This window comes from Podarcis vaucheri (assembly GCF_965113315.1).
Source record: "Podarcis vaucheri genome assembly, chromosome: 13".
Classification (NCBI taxonomy): Eukaryota; Metazoa; Chordata; class Lepidosauria; order Squamata; family Lacertidae; genus Podarcis; species Podarcis vaucheri.
The window spans coordinates 20,758,387-20,774,431 of NC_138751.1; the positions used below are offsets into that span (position 1 = coordinate 20,758,387).

The 16,045-nt window shown below is 46.0% G+C and overlaps 1 protein-coding gene across 2 annotated transcripts in view; it reads left to right on the plus strand.

The window, feature by feature from the left end:
• The window catches only part of ALDH16A1 (aldehyde dehydrogenase 16 family member A1), a 49,176-nt gene that overhangs the window by 14,332 nt on the left and 18,799 nt on the right, over nt 1–16,045 (plus strand). For both annotated transcript variants that reach the window (XM_082196895.1, XM_082196894.1), the window contains exons 10-14: nt 390–488; nt 3,324–3,460; nt 4,290–4,395; nt 4,519–4,688; nt 6,043–6,210. In XM_082196895.1, the coding sequence (XP_082053021.1) occupies nt 390–488; nt 3,324–3,460; nt 4,290–4,395; nt 4,519–4,688; nt 6,043–6,210 (680 nt within the window). The remainder of the gene's footprint in view (nt 1–389; nt 489–3,323; nt 3,461–4,289; nt 4,396–4,518; nt 4,689–6,042; nt 6,211–16,045) is intronic.

Genomic DNA, 16,045 nt, shown 5'->3' on the forward strand with positions numbered 1-16,045 from the left:
TAGCTGTCTCCCCTCACAGAGCTACGACTCCCAGAATTCCCTGTGAAGAGCGGCCAGTTGTTAAACCACTCTGGGAATTGTAGCTCTTGCTCAGGCGCATGACAGAGCATTATTCCAGCAGGCATTTTACAGTAGCGTTTCCGCTTCTGTTTGGTTTTATGACGATTTTATTGTTCTGTGTGATTTCTTTTCTTTACACTGCTTAGCAAATAATTAGCAGAAGCTTTACATTTTAAAATGTGCAATTTCAGAATGCTTTTGGCATGGCCTATTCCTGGATTTGTAAAATATGTCGCCTCCTGATAGTTTTGCCTTTTTAAACTGTGTTATGCTCTTGGGCACCTCAGTGATGCGATATATAGAAATAAATCATTTCCCTCCCCTTTTAGGTTTTCCAGGCATGGGCATCCCTTCCTTCAAGTGGGCTGTTCTACCCTCCGACCTTAATCACCGGCGTGTATCCTACCTCCCGTTGCGTCAGGGAAGAGGTAGGAGGATGTGACTGCCAAGACTTTAGTCCCATAGTTTTCTGGTTGGTGTGAGTTCCCCCACCCCCCAAAAAAAAAGATTAAGCAGGGGACATATTACTTGTTCATAATTGTCCACTTGTTGAGCCTGTCTAGGAAAGACAACTAACCAATAAGAGAAAGGAGAAGGGAGCCCTCTTTTGGCAGAAATCAGTATTACCACATAAAATACTGTTTATCAAAGAAATCGTATAGTACCTTTAGAAGAAAAGTTTGGATTTGATATCCCACTTTATCACTACCCGAAGGAGTCTCAGTGCGGCTAAGATTCTCCTTTCCCTTCCTTCCCCACAACAAACACTCTGTGAGGTGAGTGGGGCTGAAAGACTTCAGGGAAGTGTGACTGGCCCAAGGTCACCCAGCATCTGCATGTGGAGGAGCAAGGAAGCGAACCTGGTTCACCAAATTATGAGTCCACCGCTCTTAACCACTACACCACACTGGCTCTGCTTTACTTTACTCTTTACTTCAGATGTCCTTTTTATTTTTATTTATGATAATTCATGCTCATGTTGGAATCAAGGTGGTTATACGCAGTCCCACTTCAATACTGTTAGTGTCTGCAAATGTTTTGGGGCAGACATGCTAATGCATGATTATGGCGTCAATGATACGTTGCAGAATACACTTGCAGAAAGACACCAGTATGGAGGGACCCCAGGACCGGCTAGAACAACAAAGTGGGCAAATTTTCACCAAGACTCCTTTATCAGACTGGATATTAAGCAAAAAAGGAGCACATGGGATGTGGTGGCAAATACGTCACTGTGTGCAGCCGGAAAAGATCCAGGCGGGTGTAAAAAGATATCTGACTGAGCTCCTGAGACAGAGAAGTGACAGCTGCCCTCCCTTTTGGTTTCTCTCTCTACCTCCTAATCAAAAATGCAAAGGGGTCCTTGTAATACAGAGAGGGACAGGAGGTAAAAAAAGCCCCACCAAGCTACTCCTTACGAAGGTTGAAGATTTAATTGCAGGTGATGAGTTAATCAAAGAGTGGTGGTGCCCCAACTTTCTCCCTCTCTTCCCCTGCTTGAAAGCTTCTGAGGGTCTTGATGTACCACTTAATAGTTTTTCTGCCAGATGTAGCAATTGCAATGCGCTGTGCTGGATGCTGTGTAATCTTTAAGTCTTATTTTTACAAGTATGCCACAAACCACCTGAATGAAGCTTGTGGACCACTGACCACCATTGGGGAAACCCCTGGTATGGAGTGAACAGAAACTAAATTGGGTAGTGTGGCCTAATGGTTAGAGGGCATATTGAATTCCCTTCCCACCCCAGTAGGCAAAGCCCTAACATGGCAGTCCACCCCTGTATGGCATCTCCCTTCAACTAGCAGGGCCTGTTCCCATATTCTGTGCTTTTAAAAAGCCAAAGCAAGGGGAACTTCTTCTCCTTGATGTTGACGTGGGTGGGTGTCCGCCCCATTCTACTGACTCTCTACCAGATTTGGATCCTAGGTCCGGGAGAACTGATGGAATGTCTGTTTACAAAACTTGGTTGATTAAGAATCCGGCTCTTTTTCCATCCTTTTCTCCAGCAAGTGAAAATACGTCAATAAATTAAGTGATGGCCAATGTGAATGGCTCTCGTTCATAGAATCATAGGATTGTAGATTTGGATGGGACCACGTGGGTCATCTAGTCCAACCCCCTGCAATACAGGAATCTTTTGTTCAATGTGGGGTTCGAAACCACAACCCTGAGATTAAGAGTCTGAGATGCCTGAGATGGCCTCTCCTCTCTTCCTGACAGCAGAGCAAAACCTTGCTAAGGAATTAAGAGACCCACGCAGAGCAATGACGTAAAGAATTCCTGCCTTGCAACCACAGAAGACTTTAATTTTTGAGCTTTCTGCGTGCACTGCTCTCGTGCTTCCAGTCCTGTCTCTATCCTCCCAAACCAGGAGGACTGGAATCTTGCATGAGTTTTTCAAGACCTTACTTGGAAAATAAATACCACCCAGGTGGTTAAGAAAGCCCAACAGAAACTCCATCTCCTCAGAATATTGCGAAAGAATGATGTCAATCAACATTTGATGATCTGCTTCTACCGGTCAACAATAAAAAGTGTCCTTTCATACTGCATCACGGTGTGGTACGCTCGTTTGACATCTGCTCATAGGAAGTGCCTACAGAGGGTGGTGAAAACAGCCCAAGATATTATGGGCTATCCCATGAATCCGCTGGATGAAGCAGCGGAAGAATGTTGCCTCAAGAGAGTGAGGAAAATTCTCAGGGATGATTCACACCCTGGCCGGCACTTTCTTGCTCTCCTGCCCTCAGGCAGAAGATATAGAAGCATGATTAGTCGCACCAACAGGGTAAAGAACAGCTTCTATCCATGGGCTGTTAGGCTGCTGAATGAAAAGATAACAACAGAGCAACTGACTTTTGGGTTTGGTGGGTTTGCGTCAGTAAACGAGGGGAATTAAGACTAAGAGAGCTGAGTGGGGGGTGCTTGTGTAATCTCACTATACAAGTTATACAAGTGACAATAAAGTAATTCAATATTTTAGCGAAAGAGCTTTTGAGACAGGGTTTTTTCTTTTCTTTTTGTGACATTCTAGGCAGGCATAGGCAAACTCAGCCCTCCAGATGTTTTGGAACTACAACTCCCATCATCCCTGACCACTAGTCCTGTTAGCTAGGGATGATGGGAGTTGTAGTCCCAAAACATCTGGAGGTCCAAGTTTGCCTATGCCTGCATTCTAGGATTGGACTATGCTGCATGTCAGATCCTAGAATCCTCTTCCACCCTTCCCCCTCTTGTTCAAAATTTGTTTCGTGTGTTCCAGATCTTTGGCCCCGTTCTGGTATCATTGACTTTCCGGACAGCCAAGGAGGCGTTGGCGTTGGGGAACAGCACCCCCTATGGGTTGGCTGCCAGTGTGTGGACGGAGACCCTTCCCCTGGCTCTGGAAGTCGCTCACAGGTAGGTTTTGTCACTCCAGCCTAGCTTTCCCACCCCACTAACACAGAAGTTTGCAAATCACCTGGGAGACTGTCTCTGATCTGGTCTATGTCTACAGTAGAACAAGGCGGTAGAATCATGAGGTGGTAGAGTGAAATGTTTCACTTCAGAATGCAAGTGGGGAATAGCATATTTTAAATGGTCTTCTGCTTTATTTTATTTTTAAAATCTTCCCTGCAAGTAAAACAAACAAGCAGGGAGAAAGGCTCTAGCCCACGGGTAGGCAACCTAAGGCCTGGGGGCCGGATGCGGCCCAATCGCCTTCTCAATCCGGCCCGCAGATGGTCCGGGAATCAGCCTGTTTTGACATGAGTAGAATGTGTCCTTTTATTTAAAATGCATCTCTGGGTTATTTGTGGGGCCTGCCTGGTGTTTTGACATGAGTAGAATGTGTGTTTATATTTTAAATGCATCTCTGGGTTATTTGTGGGGCATAGGAATTCGTTCATTTTTCCCCCCTTCAAAATATAGTCCAGTCCACCACATGGTCTGAAGCATGGTGGACCGGCCCATGGCTGAAAAAGGTTGCTGACCCCTGCTCTAGCCTATCCTCTTCCATTTTGTGCCTAGTTTTGCCTTGCAGATAGGTACCCTTCGCCCCTGTGTTCTGAGGTGGTATGGTCCATTCTGCCGCCTCCCTCTCATTCTGCTGCCAGGCTTTGCACGGACCACGTGGAGCAATGTGAGGTGTTTTCCAAAATGCCTCGGAACCTGAGTTCCCTCAGGAGATTTAAGGAGTCCTCTGTACAGAGCCGGCCTTCTCTGACCCTCTCCCATTCCGCCTCCCCAGTTTGCAGGTGGGGACTGTCTGGATCAACGGCCACAACATGCTAGATGCTGCTTCTGCCTTCGGCGGGTACAAGGAAAGCGGTTATGGCCGAGACGGAGGCAAAGAGGTTAGCTGGAGAAGCTGGCTTCATGCTGGCGCAGAGGGATCTCTGGGGTCTGGCTCTGGTTCATTGGGGGGGATACAAAATAAAACAATTTGACTTTTCAATTTTATTATCTTCTTTGCTCAGGGCCTTTTTGAGTACGTGAGACCAAACTGGCAGGCTCGCCCACATCCAGGCGCTGTGGATCTGGACTTCAAGACCTTTGCTACCTCACAAGGGGCTGAAATCCCCTCGGTTGCTGCAGACAGTAGAGTCCCACGTTCCTCAGCGTCTGACCTGGAAGGAAACATTCCAAAGTAAGGGTGTATTGGGCCAGATCCAAACCTCGCATTCAAAGCATGTGACTCCCCCTCCCCAGAAATAACCCTGAGAACTGTAGTTTGCCGTGGGTCCTTGGAATTGCAGCACTATGAGAGGGTAACTACAGTTCCCAGGATTCTTTGGGGCTTTAAATGTGCTTTAAATCTGCCACCTAGAACGTGCCTGCTTTCACTGTGCCCCCCCTCCACCCCCTCCAGTATTGTGCTTTAAATGTAGGAACTTGGCGGTGGGTGGGGGGAGAATTTGCTTTGGTAAAGTTATGCAGCCCAACCAGGGTGGATAAAAATCAATGATTTTTTTAATAATAATAATAATAATAATAATAATAATAATAAATCATTCTTTTTATTTAAATCAGATTTTTTTAATTTAAATCAGATTTTAAAAATAAAATGCTTTTGGGGGGGATCTTTCTAAAGATTTATATTTAAGTTACATTGTAGTCCAACAGCTATTCATCAGGAAATAAGGATTTGTTTTAAGTTTTTCATATGTGCTAAAACTCAGTCTAATTTTTTTTTTAATTGTTTAAGCACATCAGTTAACAAACATGGATAAATATGCTATAATGTTATTGTTTTAGTTAAATAAATTGTTCAAATTGTTATTAAGGAAATTATTATTTTTCTCCTTCCAATAAAGTAGAGAAGAAAAGTTGTCCAAATATAAACAGTTAACTTATTAAACCTCACAAGAATTTCTTAAGTATCTATGTATTTCTAATATAGCAGTATAACCAAATCAGTAATTTTTGATATAACAATAAAAACTACTCTGAAAATTTGCTATTCCAAAAATGAAACCTTCATCTGGTTGTAAATATTAAGTTTATACTAGCAATAATCAGTCTTTCTGAAAAAAAATAATGATTTAAATCAAGTCTTACTGACTAGTGATTTAAATCGTGATTTAAATCAGTTTGATTTAAACCAAATCTACCCTGAGCCCAGCCTCAACAGTTCTTTCCCCTAATCCTTTGCAAGCCCTTCCACCTTCTCTTTTGTGCTTATGCTCAGCACAACCACTGGAATGGGTGGCTTCCTGAAGAGATGAATTGAGGAGGTGTCTTTTTTTCCCCCCATGGAAGAATTCACTGTGAGAATAGGGTTACACAGGCCTTTTCTTGCGATCTTAATTCACAAACTAAAAGTCTGGGAATTAGGGGGTTTGTGTAGTAGGGGCTGAGCAAGAAATCTGTGCCATTTTGGACTTGGTGACAAAAGGCGACATTCGGGAAGTGTGGCGTTTTCTCTGAACCAAGCAGCCCAGTGAGCTAGCGGCACAAAATGCTGGGCCTTTACCCCTTACCCTTCTCCTCTGTGATGGCAGTGTGGACCGAACCTACAAGCTGTACTACGGGGGTGTGCAGAAGAGGCCAGACTCCATGAGTTCCCGAGCCATCCTTGACCACACTGGCAAGATAGCAGCTTACGTGGCAGATGGGGGCATCAAAGACATCCGTAATGCTGTGGAAGCCGCTCACAAGGCTGCTCCGGGGTGAGTCTGAGCAGGGGAAGGAGGTGGGAGGCAGAGGAGAGTCACTGCCTCAATGGGAGTCAGGTAAGCAGTGGGGCCTTCAGGGTAGGGCTTGAGGGTTTGGCCCCACTCAGCAGAAAGGGACCCCAAAACGCAGACATTTTACGATTCAAAGAAGACTGTCCACATTAAGTCCATAAAGGCCTCATTCACATTTTTTTTAATTATTATTATTACTACAGTGGTACCTCAGGATGCAAACGGGATCCATTCCGGAGCCCCATTCGCATCCTGAATGGAACATAAGACGCGGTGGTGTGTCTGCACGGGTCGCGTTTTGCCACTTCCGCACATGCATGTGACGTCATTTTGAGAGTCTGCACATGTGCATGCGCGAGCAGCGAAACCCAAAATACAACCCAAAAGCACTCAACCTGAAACGTATTCAACCCAAGGTATGACTGTATTAAAACTGATATACCGCCCTATACCCGGAAGTCTCAGGGCGGTTCACAGAACAAAATCAAAATATAAACCACAAAATACATAATCAAAATAAAAACAACAACCCAATAACAGCCCCGCCCCCCGCTTTTTTTAAGGGAATAGGATGTCAACCATGATACCACTTTAAACAGCCATGGCTTTCCCCTAAGAATTCTAGGAACGGTAGTTAATGGGGCTGAGCGTTCTTCGGAGACCCCCTATTCACTTTGCAGAGCTGCAATTCCCAGAGTGGTTTAACAATCAATCCCTTTTCCCAGGGAACTCTGGGAATTGTAGCTCTGTGAGGGGAATAGGGGTCTCCGAAGAGCTCCCAGCACCCTTAACAAACGACACTTCCCAGAATTCTTTGGGGGAAACCACGGCTATTTCAAGTGGTGTCATAACACTTTAAATGTGTGTGGTGTGGATGTGGTTTATGTCCAGAGTCCAAAAGTACTTCACTGCTGCCTCACTGCAGGTAAGACTATTCAGTCCTAAATAAATAACTTAATGTAACAGAAAATACAAAAAGCTCTGCTATGGAACTGTAAAGCAGGGGGTGCATTTGTTCTCCGAAAAAGTTTCGAGGTCTCCAGGGTTCATGAGGCCCCAGATATACCTTTATAGTTTTGCCTCCGTTGTAATACAGTTCAATATATTTTACATGCATTTGGAGTCATTGATGAATGTACGGTATGTCACTTTTTAAAACAAGAAAACCCCACTTAGATTAATTATCTGATAACGAAGCATATCCTACAAGAGTAACAAGTCTTTAAAATGTCTTAATTGACGTGACAAGATTGATTTGCTATGAACTGCTCTGTTTACAAGAACAGCAATTATGCATTGTGGTGCTTCCAAGGGAGGCCAGGGGGCAGAACTCTCCGGAATTGTGATTAGGCTCTTGTGAACGATTTTGGCACATGCACACAAACAAAAAGAGGCAGGCGAATCGCTCGTGGCATTGCGGCTCCTTTGTTTGGCCAGGTGTTTCATTTCTTGAGTCAGAGACAAGTTTTTCTTCACCGTGATCTTAACAAACCAACAGAGGCAACAGTCTTTGCCATATTATTGGGGAAAGATTGCCATCCTGCCCCTTGAGTCAGTTGTAGCCTCCTCCCCACCTCCAGGCTGACAATGGGTGGCCTGGGTTTTCAGAAGGGCTTCCTGCCCCCCCTAACCTAACGTACATAGGTCTGGCTGCCTCCTGCTGAATCAAATAAATTGGTTCATCTAGAGGTGGGGAACTGGATCCATGCAGCGGGTGGGATCGTTCTCTCCCCTGCCAGTGCAGGCCAAAATCCAACCAACTGCCAGTTGTCTGATGCCACAACCAGGTGATCTTTTGGATTTTTCAAAGCCCTCTGTGCTTTGAAGCTGCAGGGGCAGGAGGCTACTGGTCTTCCGAAGCTCTCTGATCCCCAAGCTGCCATACACAGAGCTTTGTGCAGGGGCTTTGCTGATTGGCAGTGCCTGCGAAAAGACAATAGCAGTCGCCTTTCAACTGAGCCATGTTTTCACCTGTCCCACAACCTCAGGTGTGTGGCAGGCTCCGCCCTGTTCCCCTTCCAGGCATTCTGAGGCATGTCTGCAGGGTGCTGACAGACGTGCAAGTTGAGAGCCTTGCAAAGGCCTGTTTCCTGATCGCGTGCATTTGCCACAAGGTCGCTTTTGAAAGGTACTTCCAGGCTTCTTTAAATTGGCCTTGCATATCGGACCTTATGCATGCAAAGCAAGGGCTCTACCATTGAGGCAAGGCCTCTGAAGGTACCACCTTGCAGCAGTGGAACTGAGCCTGAACAGTGCCTGGGCCTGGGGATTTGCAGGTCCATTGTTCCATAGCACAAGGAAGGTGAGATACAAGCAGAGATGACGCGTCCTGTTTTGCCGCCCTGCCCTGTGACACTTGGTCTGCTGCACTGGCGCAGATTTCTCCTGATGCCGCATGATTTTGGCGACATCTAGCCAGAAATCAGCGCTGATGGCAGCGACTGAGGCATCAGGGTGCCCATGGAGGTGCTGTCCCTACCTGAGGCAATGGCTTTATCCCACCTAATGTCTGGGCTGGCCCTGGATGCAAGTGTAGGAAAAACCAAAGGAAAATCCAATTCCAAAACATCTCCTTCCTCCAGAACATTTCTTCCACATAATGTGGACGCACAAAGCCCTAAACGCCCGAATAGCCAAAGGAATGCCTTTCCTTATTTATGCTGGGCTTTCCTATCTAGGACAGGATGGGAAACTTGTAGGCCTCTGGAAGTTGGGGGGTGAAAACTCAGCCCCGGCCAGTGTGACTAATGGCCAGGGATGCTGGGAGCTTCATGGATGGATGGTTATTCGTTTGGTACACCGCCCTTCCTCCCAAAGGAGCCCAGGGCAGCAGACAACAGATGATAAAACAGTAAAAAAATTATGTGTAAGAGAATGCAATACAGCTGCAGGCAAAAGACGAACTCAGTTGAAAAGCCTTGTGGAGAGATGAAGGCTGTAATCCAAGATCATTCTTCTCTATTTACTGGCACGGGTTGGGGAGAGATACGCCTGGGAATCCCTATACTAGTAAAGTAACTTGGCTGGCTTTGGGTGCTACGCAGAGTGCCTTATTATTATTAATAATTATTTATCAATATATCAATACACTGCCCATCTGGCTGGGTTTCCCCAGCCCCTCTGGGCGGCTCCCAACTGAATATTAAAAACAGTACAACATCAGACATTAAAAACTTCTCTAAACAGGGCCGCCTTCAGTTGTCTTTTAAAAGTAAAATAGTTGTTTATTGCCTTGACATCTGATGGGAGGGCGTTCCACAGGGCAGGCACCACTACCGAGAAGACCCTGTGCCTGGTTCCCTGTAACCTTACTTCTCGCAGGGAGGGAACCACCAGAAGGCCCTCGGCGCTGGATCTCAGTGTCTGGACTGGACGGTGGGGGTGGAGTCGCTCCTTCAGGTATACAGGACCTCGGCTGTTTAGGGCTTTAAAGGTCAGCACCAACACTTTGAATTGTGCTCGGAAATGTACTGGGAGCCTTGGGCAGGGGATGGGCTCTTTCAGCTGCTCTGCCTCAGAGCAACTAGGCCTGAGAGTCAGCACCAAGGTAGACAGACCAGCAGTGTGATCTGGTGCAAGGCAGCTTCCCCAGTGCATAATGGGAGTTGCAGACCCCCGGGCCTTTGTTGTTTTCCCCCAGAGGGCCTTTTTCTCAAAGATGCTGAGCCCAGGGGACTTTGCTCAGGTGAGAATCTCAAAGTCCATCAGCACCAAAGTGGCAGCCGGCCAGGTGGTGATGTAAGCCAGCTGCAGATAAGGCACGAGAGGAAACCGGGGGAAAGGAAAAAGGAGGTTGCATTGTGCTTTGTTTCACGATTAGCATGATAAGGTGTGCGTTTTCATTGGTTTTTATTTGTCTGAAAACTGCCTAGAGGACTTTGGTCAACGGGGTGGTCTGGAAATGAAATAAAGTGGGAAGTGGGAGGAGATACGGCAGGCAAATACACCTGCTGGCTTGCCAGAGCTGCTCCGTTCTCAACCGCGACATCTCATATCTCGCAGGAGGCTTGGGCTAGCAGCCTGTGTTCTCTTCTGTTGTTTAGGTTTTTTTAACAGCATCACCAGGTGTGATGCAAGTGGACAGGCCCCTGCCCTGAGGAGTTTACAGCCTAAAATTTGATGCCTATGGAGGAGACAAAGAGAAAAGGAGGGAAGTAAACCGAGAAACGATATGCCACTGGTTTTGGTCCTTTTCTTAAAATAAGGATAAGGTGACACCCATAGTCATTGATAGGCCTGTTCCCTAGTAGTTGCGATAGCCAATGAACCTGCAGTCCAGCCTCAGACGCCGTATGCTTCTGAAAACCAGGTGCTTAAGACAAACGCTGCGAGAGAGCGCTTGCCTCCCTGCCATACCTGTCAGGCTTCCCAAAAGCACCTGGCTGTGGTCACACTGGGAATCCGGAATCAGAACTTGATGGACCAGGGCAAATTTCACGTCATGTCCCTAGTTTGGTGTGATGTGCTGAAGCCTCAGGCTCATCTGCTCCTTCCTCTCCTCTCGCACACGAGGTGGTGTTCAGCTACGTTTTATTCAGAGCAGACCTATGGAAATTAATGGACCTAACTTGGTCATGTTCCTTTATTTCAAGTGGGTCTACTCTGAGGAAAAAACTGTTGAATATTGCCCATAATGATTAGCTCCCTTCTTTCCAAGTTTGAGCCCAACCATGGTTTGCCATTTCTCCATACCCAGCAAACAATGGTTTGCACGTTTCCTGGCATAGAGCTTGATCCTAGCTTTGGTTCGCCATTTGCGGGATGAAATAGGAGACTGCAATTTGCCTCAGACCAGAAAAAGTGGAGGAAGGAATTTCCATGTGTTGAGGGGCTGGGGGAGAGGGTAGCAGGCTTACACCAGGTTTCTTTCTCTAGCTCCAAACCATTGCTATTATTATTATTATTATTATTATTATTATTATTATTATTATTTATTACTATTATTATTTATACCCCACCCATCTGGCTGGGTTGCCCCAGCCACTCTGAGAGGCTTGCAACACATATAAAAACAGCTGGATGCTGCCTCTAAACAACCTCAAGAGTTGCTGTTTGTATGAGATTTTGGTTACGTTCACCTTGACCCTACTCAGCAAGGCCCTCAACCGAGGAAGAATTAGAATGAGGCAAAGGAAGAAGATTTTGATTTACACCCACTCACTCTGGAAGCTCCAGCAGATCCTCACCCACGGCCATAGAGTGCCTGCCGGTCTCAAGACGTCCAGTTTTAGATGGCGAGCCAAAGTTTTGTTGACAGATGCACAGCTGTGTGGCTCTTTTTCTTTTCCTCCCCAATGGCCTTTGCATCGACTTCATCTGGTTGGAACTGAATCCGCGGCAATCTTGGAAGCCGCAGAGAAGATTGCTGTTGGAAACATTGCAAAAGAGCTCTGATATTTCCTATAGTCCAGCTTATAATAACCAACGGGTTCTTTTCATGTGGGCAGCGGCTGCATAATCCCTCCGTCGATTCGAGCCTTTTCTCTCCTGTTGCTCCGTATTGTCTGGTTTGTAGGCACAAAGCGCACTGCTGAAAGCCAGACTCTTGCAGAGCCAGCCAGATAGAGACGCAATCGCAGATCACCATGAATGCACAGTGAAAAAGATGCCTGGCACAATGCAGGGAGGCGGGCAGGCCTGAGGGTGTTTCTGTAATATATTTTGTTTGGTTGGTTGGATTAGTTGCTGTGTTGAACTCCGTGGGGCTCAAGCTGGCATGAATGCTTCTTAACAAATATGCAGAGTCTGGGTGTGAGAGGCTGAAGAGGGATCTCCTGCTGCTAAGGATCACACAGGGCTTCCTGGGCCAAGTTATGCACACAAAACCCCCGAATCAATGGGCTTGCTTAGAATATAAAGATTGTAACTGCAATAAAAGTCAGTGAGGCATTTGTATGCCTATTACTGTATTCCATTATGAGTCATAACAGCCTGTTAATCTTTATGATCGCTTGCCTAGTAGATGCTTCTTCATCTGTCTCTGGGCCTGATTCTGGCACGGACGTTTCCTTGGTTGCACCTGGTGGGTGACGTTCTCCAAGGAACAGGAACGAAGGATCCTGGGAACTGTAGTTTGCTAAGGGTTCCTGCATTGGCTCCCAGTACATTTCCGAGCACAATTCAGAGTGTTGGTGCTGACCTTTAAAGCCCTAAACGGCCTCGGCCCAGTATACCTGAAGGAGCGTCTCCACCCCCATCGTTCAGCCCGGACACTGAGGTCCAGCGCTGAGGCCTTCTGGTGGTTCCCTCCCTGTGAGAAGTGAGCTTACAGGAAACCAGGCAGAGGGCCTTCTCAGTAGTGGCGCCTGCCCTGTGGAGCACTCTCCCATCAGATGTCAAGGAAATAGGCAACTATCTTACTTTTAAAGGACATGTGAAGGCCGCCCTGTTTAGGGAAGTTTTTAATGTTTACTGCTGTATTGTGTTTTTAATATTCGGTTGGGAGCTGCCCAGAGTGGCTGGGGAAACCCAGCCAGATGGGCGGGGTATAAATAATAAATTATTATTATTATTATTATTATTATTATTATTATTATTATTATTATTATTATCATCATCTGTGAGGGGCAGACTAAAGTTCCCATGGTTCCATGAAGGAAGCCATGCGCTTTAAATGTATGGTGTGCACAGAACATTTCCTCCTGGCTCCATTCCCTCCTCTGTTGTCCCCTCCGTAAGTCCCTTGAGGGCAGTGTTAGTTGATGGTGTTGAGAGTTGTTAGGAGACCCCTGTTCCCCTCACAGAGGGATGATTTCCAGAGTGGCTTAACAGCCCGTCCTTCCCAAGAGACCTGTGGCTGTCTTACATCCAGTCCGCCTGACAAGCCCTTGACAACAGCCTGATAGGTTGCAGGGACAAAGGGCATCTTCAGATGCAACGAAAAGGCTTGAGGCACAGGATCTAAGAGTGGAATTAGGAAACTGCTGAGGCTGGTAGTCAATGGGCCTGTGCAGGATGGTGAGGTGAAGGGAAAGGAGTGTGATAGAGGAGATGAAGAAGAAATATAGGCAGGCCTGGTTTTTGGTTTAAGGCCGCTTCCCATTGAAGGGGTGAAGGTCAGGATGACCAATGGAGAGCCAGGCTAAGAACCTCTGACACCATTATAGAGCCATCTAAGAAGCTAAAAGCCTGAAGTCATTTTCTGAGAGCAAAGCCTCTCTCCTGTTTGCAACTGTTTGCAAAGAGCAAGTGTGGTTAGGATATTTTGCAGAGGCAGCAAGCATGCAAGCTTGTGGGTGCAGCTAGCTTGCCCCTGCAGGAAGTTTGCCAGTTGAGGTTAAGCCATTTCTGAGAAACGACCCCTGACAAAGGCAAGTAGCAGGATGTTTGCTGACCGCCAGGCTCCAGGTGCTAAACCACACGACTCACTTCGGCACATTTCTTGGAAGTAGGGGGTTCAGGGGCACTTCCTGGAACTAGTACAGAGGTTAAGTAGATTATAAGCCAGTAGCGCCACCTAGTGGAATAGGCAACTTGGAACCGAAAGGACACACCAATTTATTAATTGGTTGAGCTTTAATGAATATGCATCAATGACCATAGGAAATTGTCAATCATTGGCTAAAGGGATGCCAAGGGGCTGAACTATGCTTAGCAAGAAGGTATATGAGTTAGCTACCCCCAAGGAGGGGTGGGCATTCTTCATTTTCCTGAATGCACCCTATTTGCTTTTTGTCTGACAAAAATCCAAATAAAAAAAACTTTTTCTTTAAGAAACTTTGCTGCCTGATTTTTTCATTCCTGGTCTGTATTTCTGAAGTCCCTTTCATTTCTGGTGCCAAAAGTGACTCGGATCAGAAGGACTTTAAGTGTCCTCAGAGACCAGGAGGCAGCTCCCTTGCCCTCTGGGCAGTGACGGCGGAGGGTCAACGGACCTCCTGGCTTCCAAGTGCACACCGAACCTTTTCTTCGGAGGGGGACAGAAGGCAACTTGACCCTCTTGCTGTATCCTGGGACAGAGGACAACGGATTTGAAGAGCCGAGATTGGGAGGACAGGGCAGAGAACAGCCGGCTGGGGTGAGTACATGGCAACAAGCCCTGAGGGGATAGGAAATCCTCCTTTTAATTAAGGAGAAGGGAGGTTCTGATCAAATCTCCAGCGTGGATAGTGGCATTAAGTAGAAGGGTTGACCCCTGAGAACCACCCACGCTTTAGTATTAGGAAGGAGAGAAAAAGGGGGGCACAGGGTGGTTATTGTGTCGTACAACCGTCCACCGAAAGAGGCACTTTGTGCATGTATGTGTGTTACCCCGGGGCATTCCCCTGGGGTCGTAGCAACAAGTACTCCGTTTCCCAGTCGGGCGACCGCACCTGGGCGAGAAAAGTTGCGAAATGAATGTGTGAGTGTTTGGTGTGGGGACGCTGTACAGGGCCATACTGAAAATGGGAGGGGGGAGGCTCGAAAGGCTTGAAAGGTCCAGTAATTCCCCTTCAATGCATGTTAAACAACTTCAAGAAAGGATTCAGTGGAGACTATGGCATAGACCAGGGGGGGACATCCTGACCAGATCCCCTATATAGACAACTGGCTGAAGGTTGTAGATGACAACCCCCCCCCCCCCCCCGGTTGAAGAAATGCAGGACTGAACATTGCAAAGTCACTCCCTCATGTCAGGTTTTGGAGAGGGAAGATGTCCAAAAGAAGTGCAGTGTTTATGGAGAAGAGTGTACAGAACAGTAAGCAGTTATTACTGCATTAACAGAGGAAAATAAACTTTCAAAAAAGACCATGAAACAGGATGCTGCTATAGAATTAATGTAACAGGATCTTGAGTAGACAAATGAAGGACTTAATAGATTAAACACAAGTCATTTAGAAGAGAGGTCTCAACTAATTCAAGACCTCCAGAGGCATGGAAGAGAATTTGACAACCTCAGAGAGGTTTTAGTTGAGAAAGACAAAGAAATTTCTGTTATTATTTCAAATACAAATGTGTATTCTGAGCAGATTAATATTCTGAAATGTCAGATCAAATGCAAAGAGTATGAAATGCAAGACAGGGAAATTGCTGAAAGATGTACAAAGCAAAGGTGTGAACAGTGGAGGCAGAAAGCTTTCAGAACTTTCTGAGCAATTAAATGCAATAAAAATCATAACTGGCTGAGAAAAAAAGAAAAATTGAAAACGCTAGTAAAACAAAAGAGAATGAAGAATTTGTTAGGCAAAACAAAGAGACTAGCCAAACAGTTAAAGATCTTCATTCTGCAATCAATACTTGTGATGTTACTTAAAACAACAAACTCATGGAGTGTGAGTCACAAATTAAATTGCTTAAAGAACAAATAAGTAAATCAGCTAAAAATTTGCAAGAAACAGAAATAGAATGTAAGGAGGGAACAGACCATCTTAAATCCCAGGTTGATGAACATATCTCTGTAAAGGAGAAATTGAACAAGTTACTAAAATTAAAAGAAAAACAGAGAACAAAGTTTTGTGAATGAGCTGAAATCAGTGAAAGATTCACACAACCAGTTCACTTTACAAAATGTAAAAGAAGGGATGAAGATTTAGCTAATTTATCCAGACAACTTGCTGAACATACTGACCATCTAGAAATTGTCAGAAGGTCACTGCAAGGAAAGGCAGAGATTGTGATATCCCTAAAAGACAAGATTAAAGTTGTGGCTTCAGTATTTTATCAAAACCTCTAAATGAGAGTACCAGAGGAAGAGAAAGAGACCCCTTTGAGTGGGGACCGGCCCAACAAGAAGCCTTTGAGACTATCAAGCAATTAGATTCCACAGTGAAAGGCTGGCCACCCTGTCTGTGGGCTGTCACTGCCACCGTCACACTAGTGGAAGAAGCAGACAGGTTC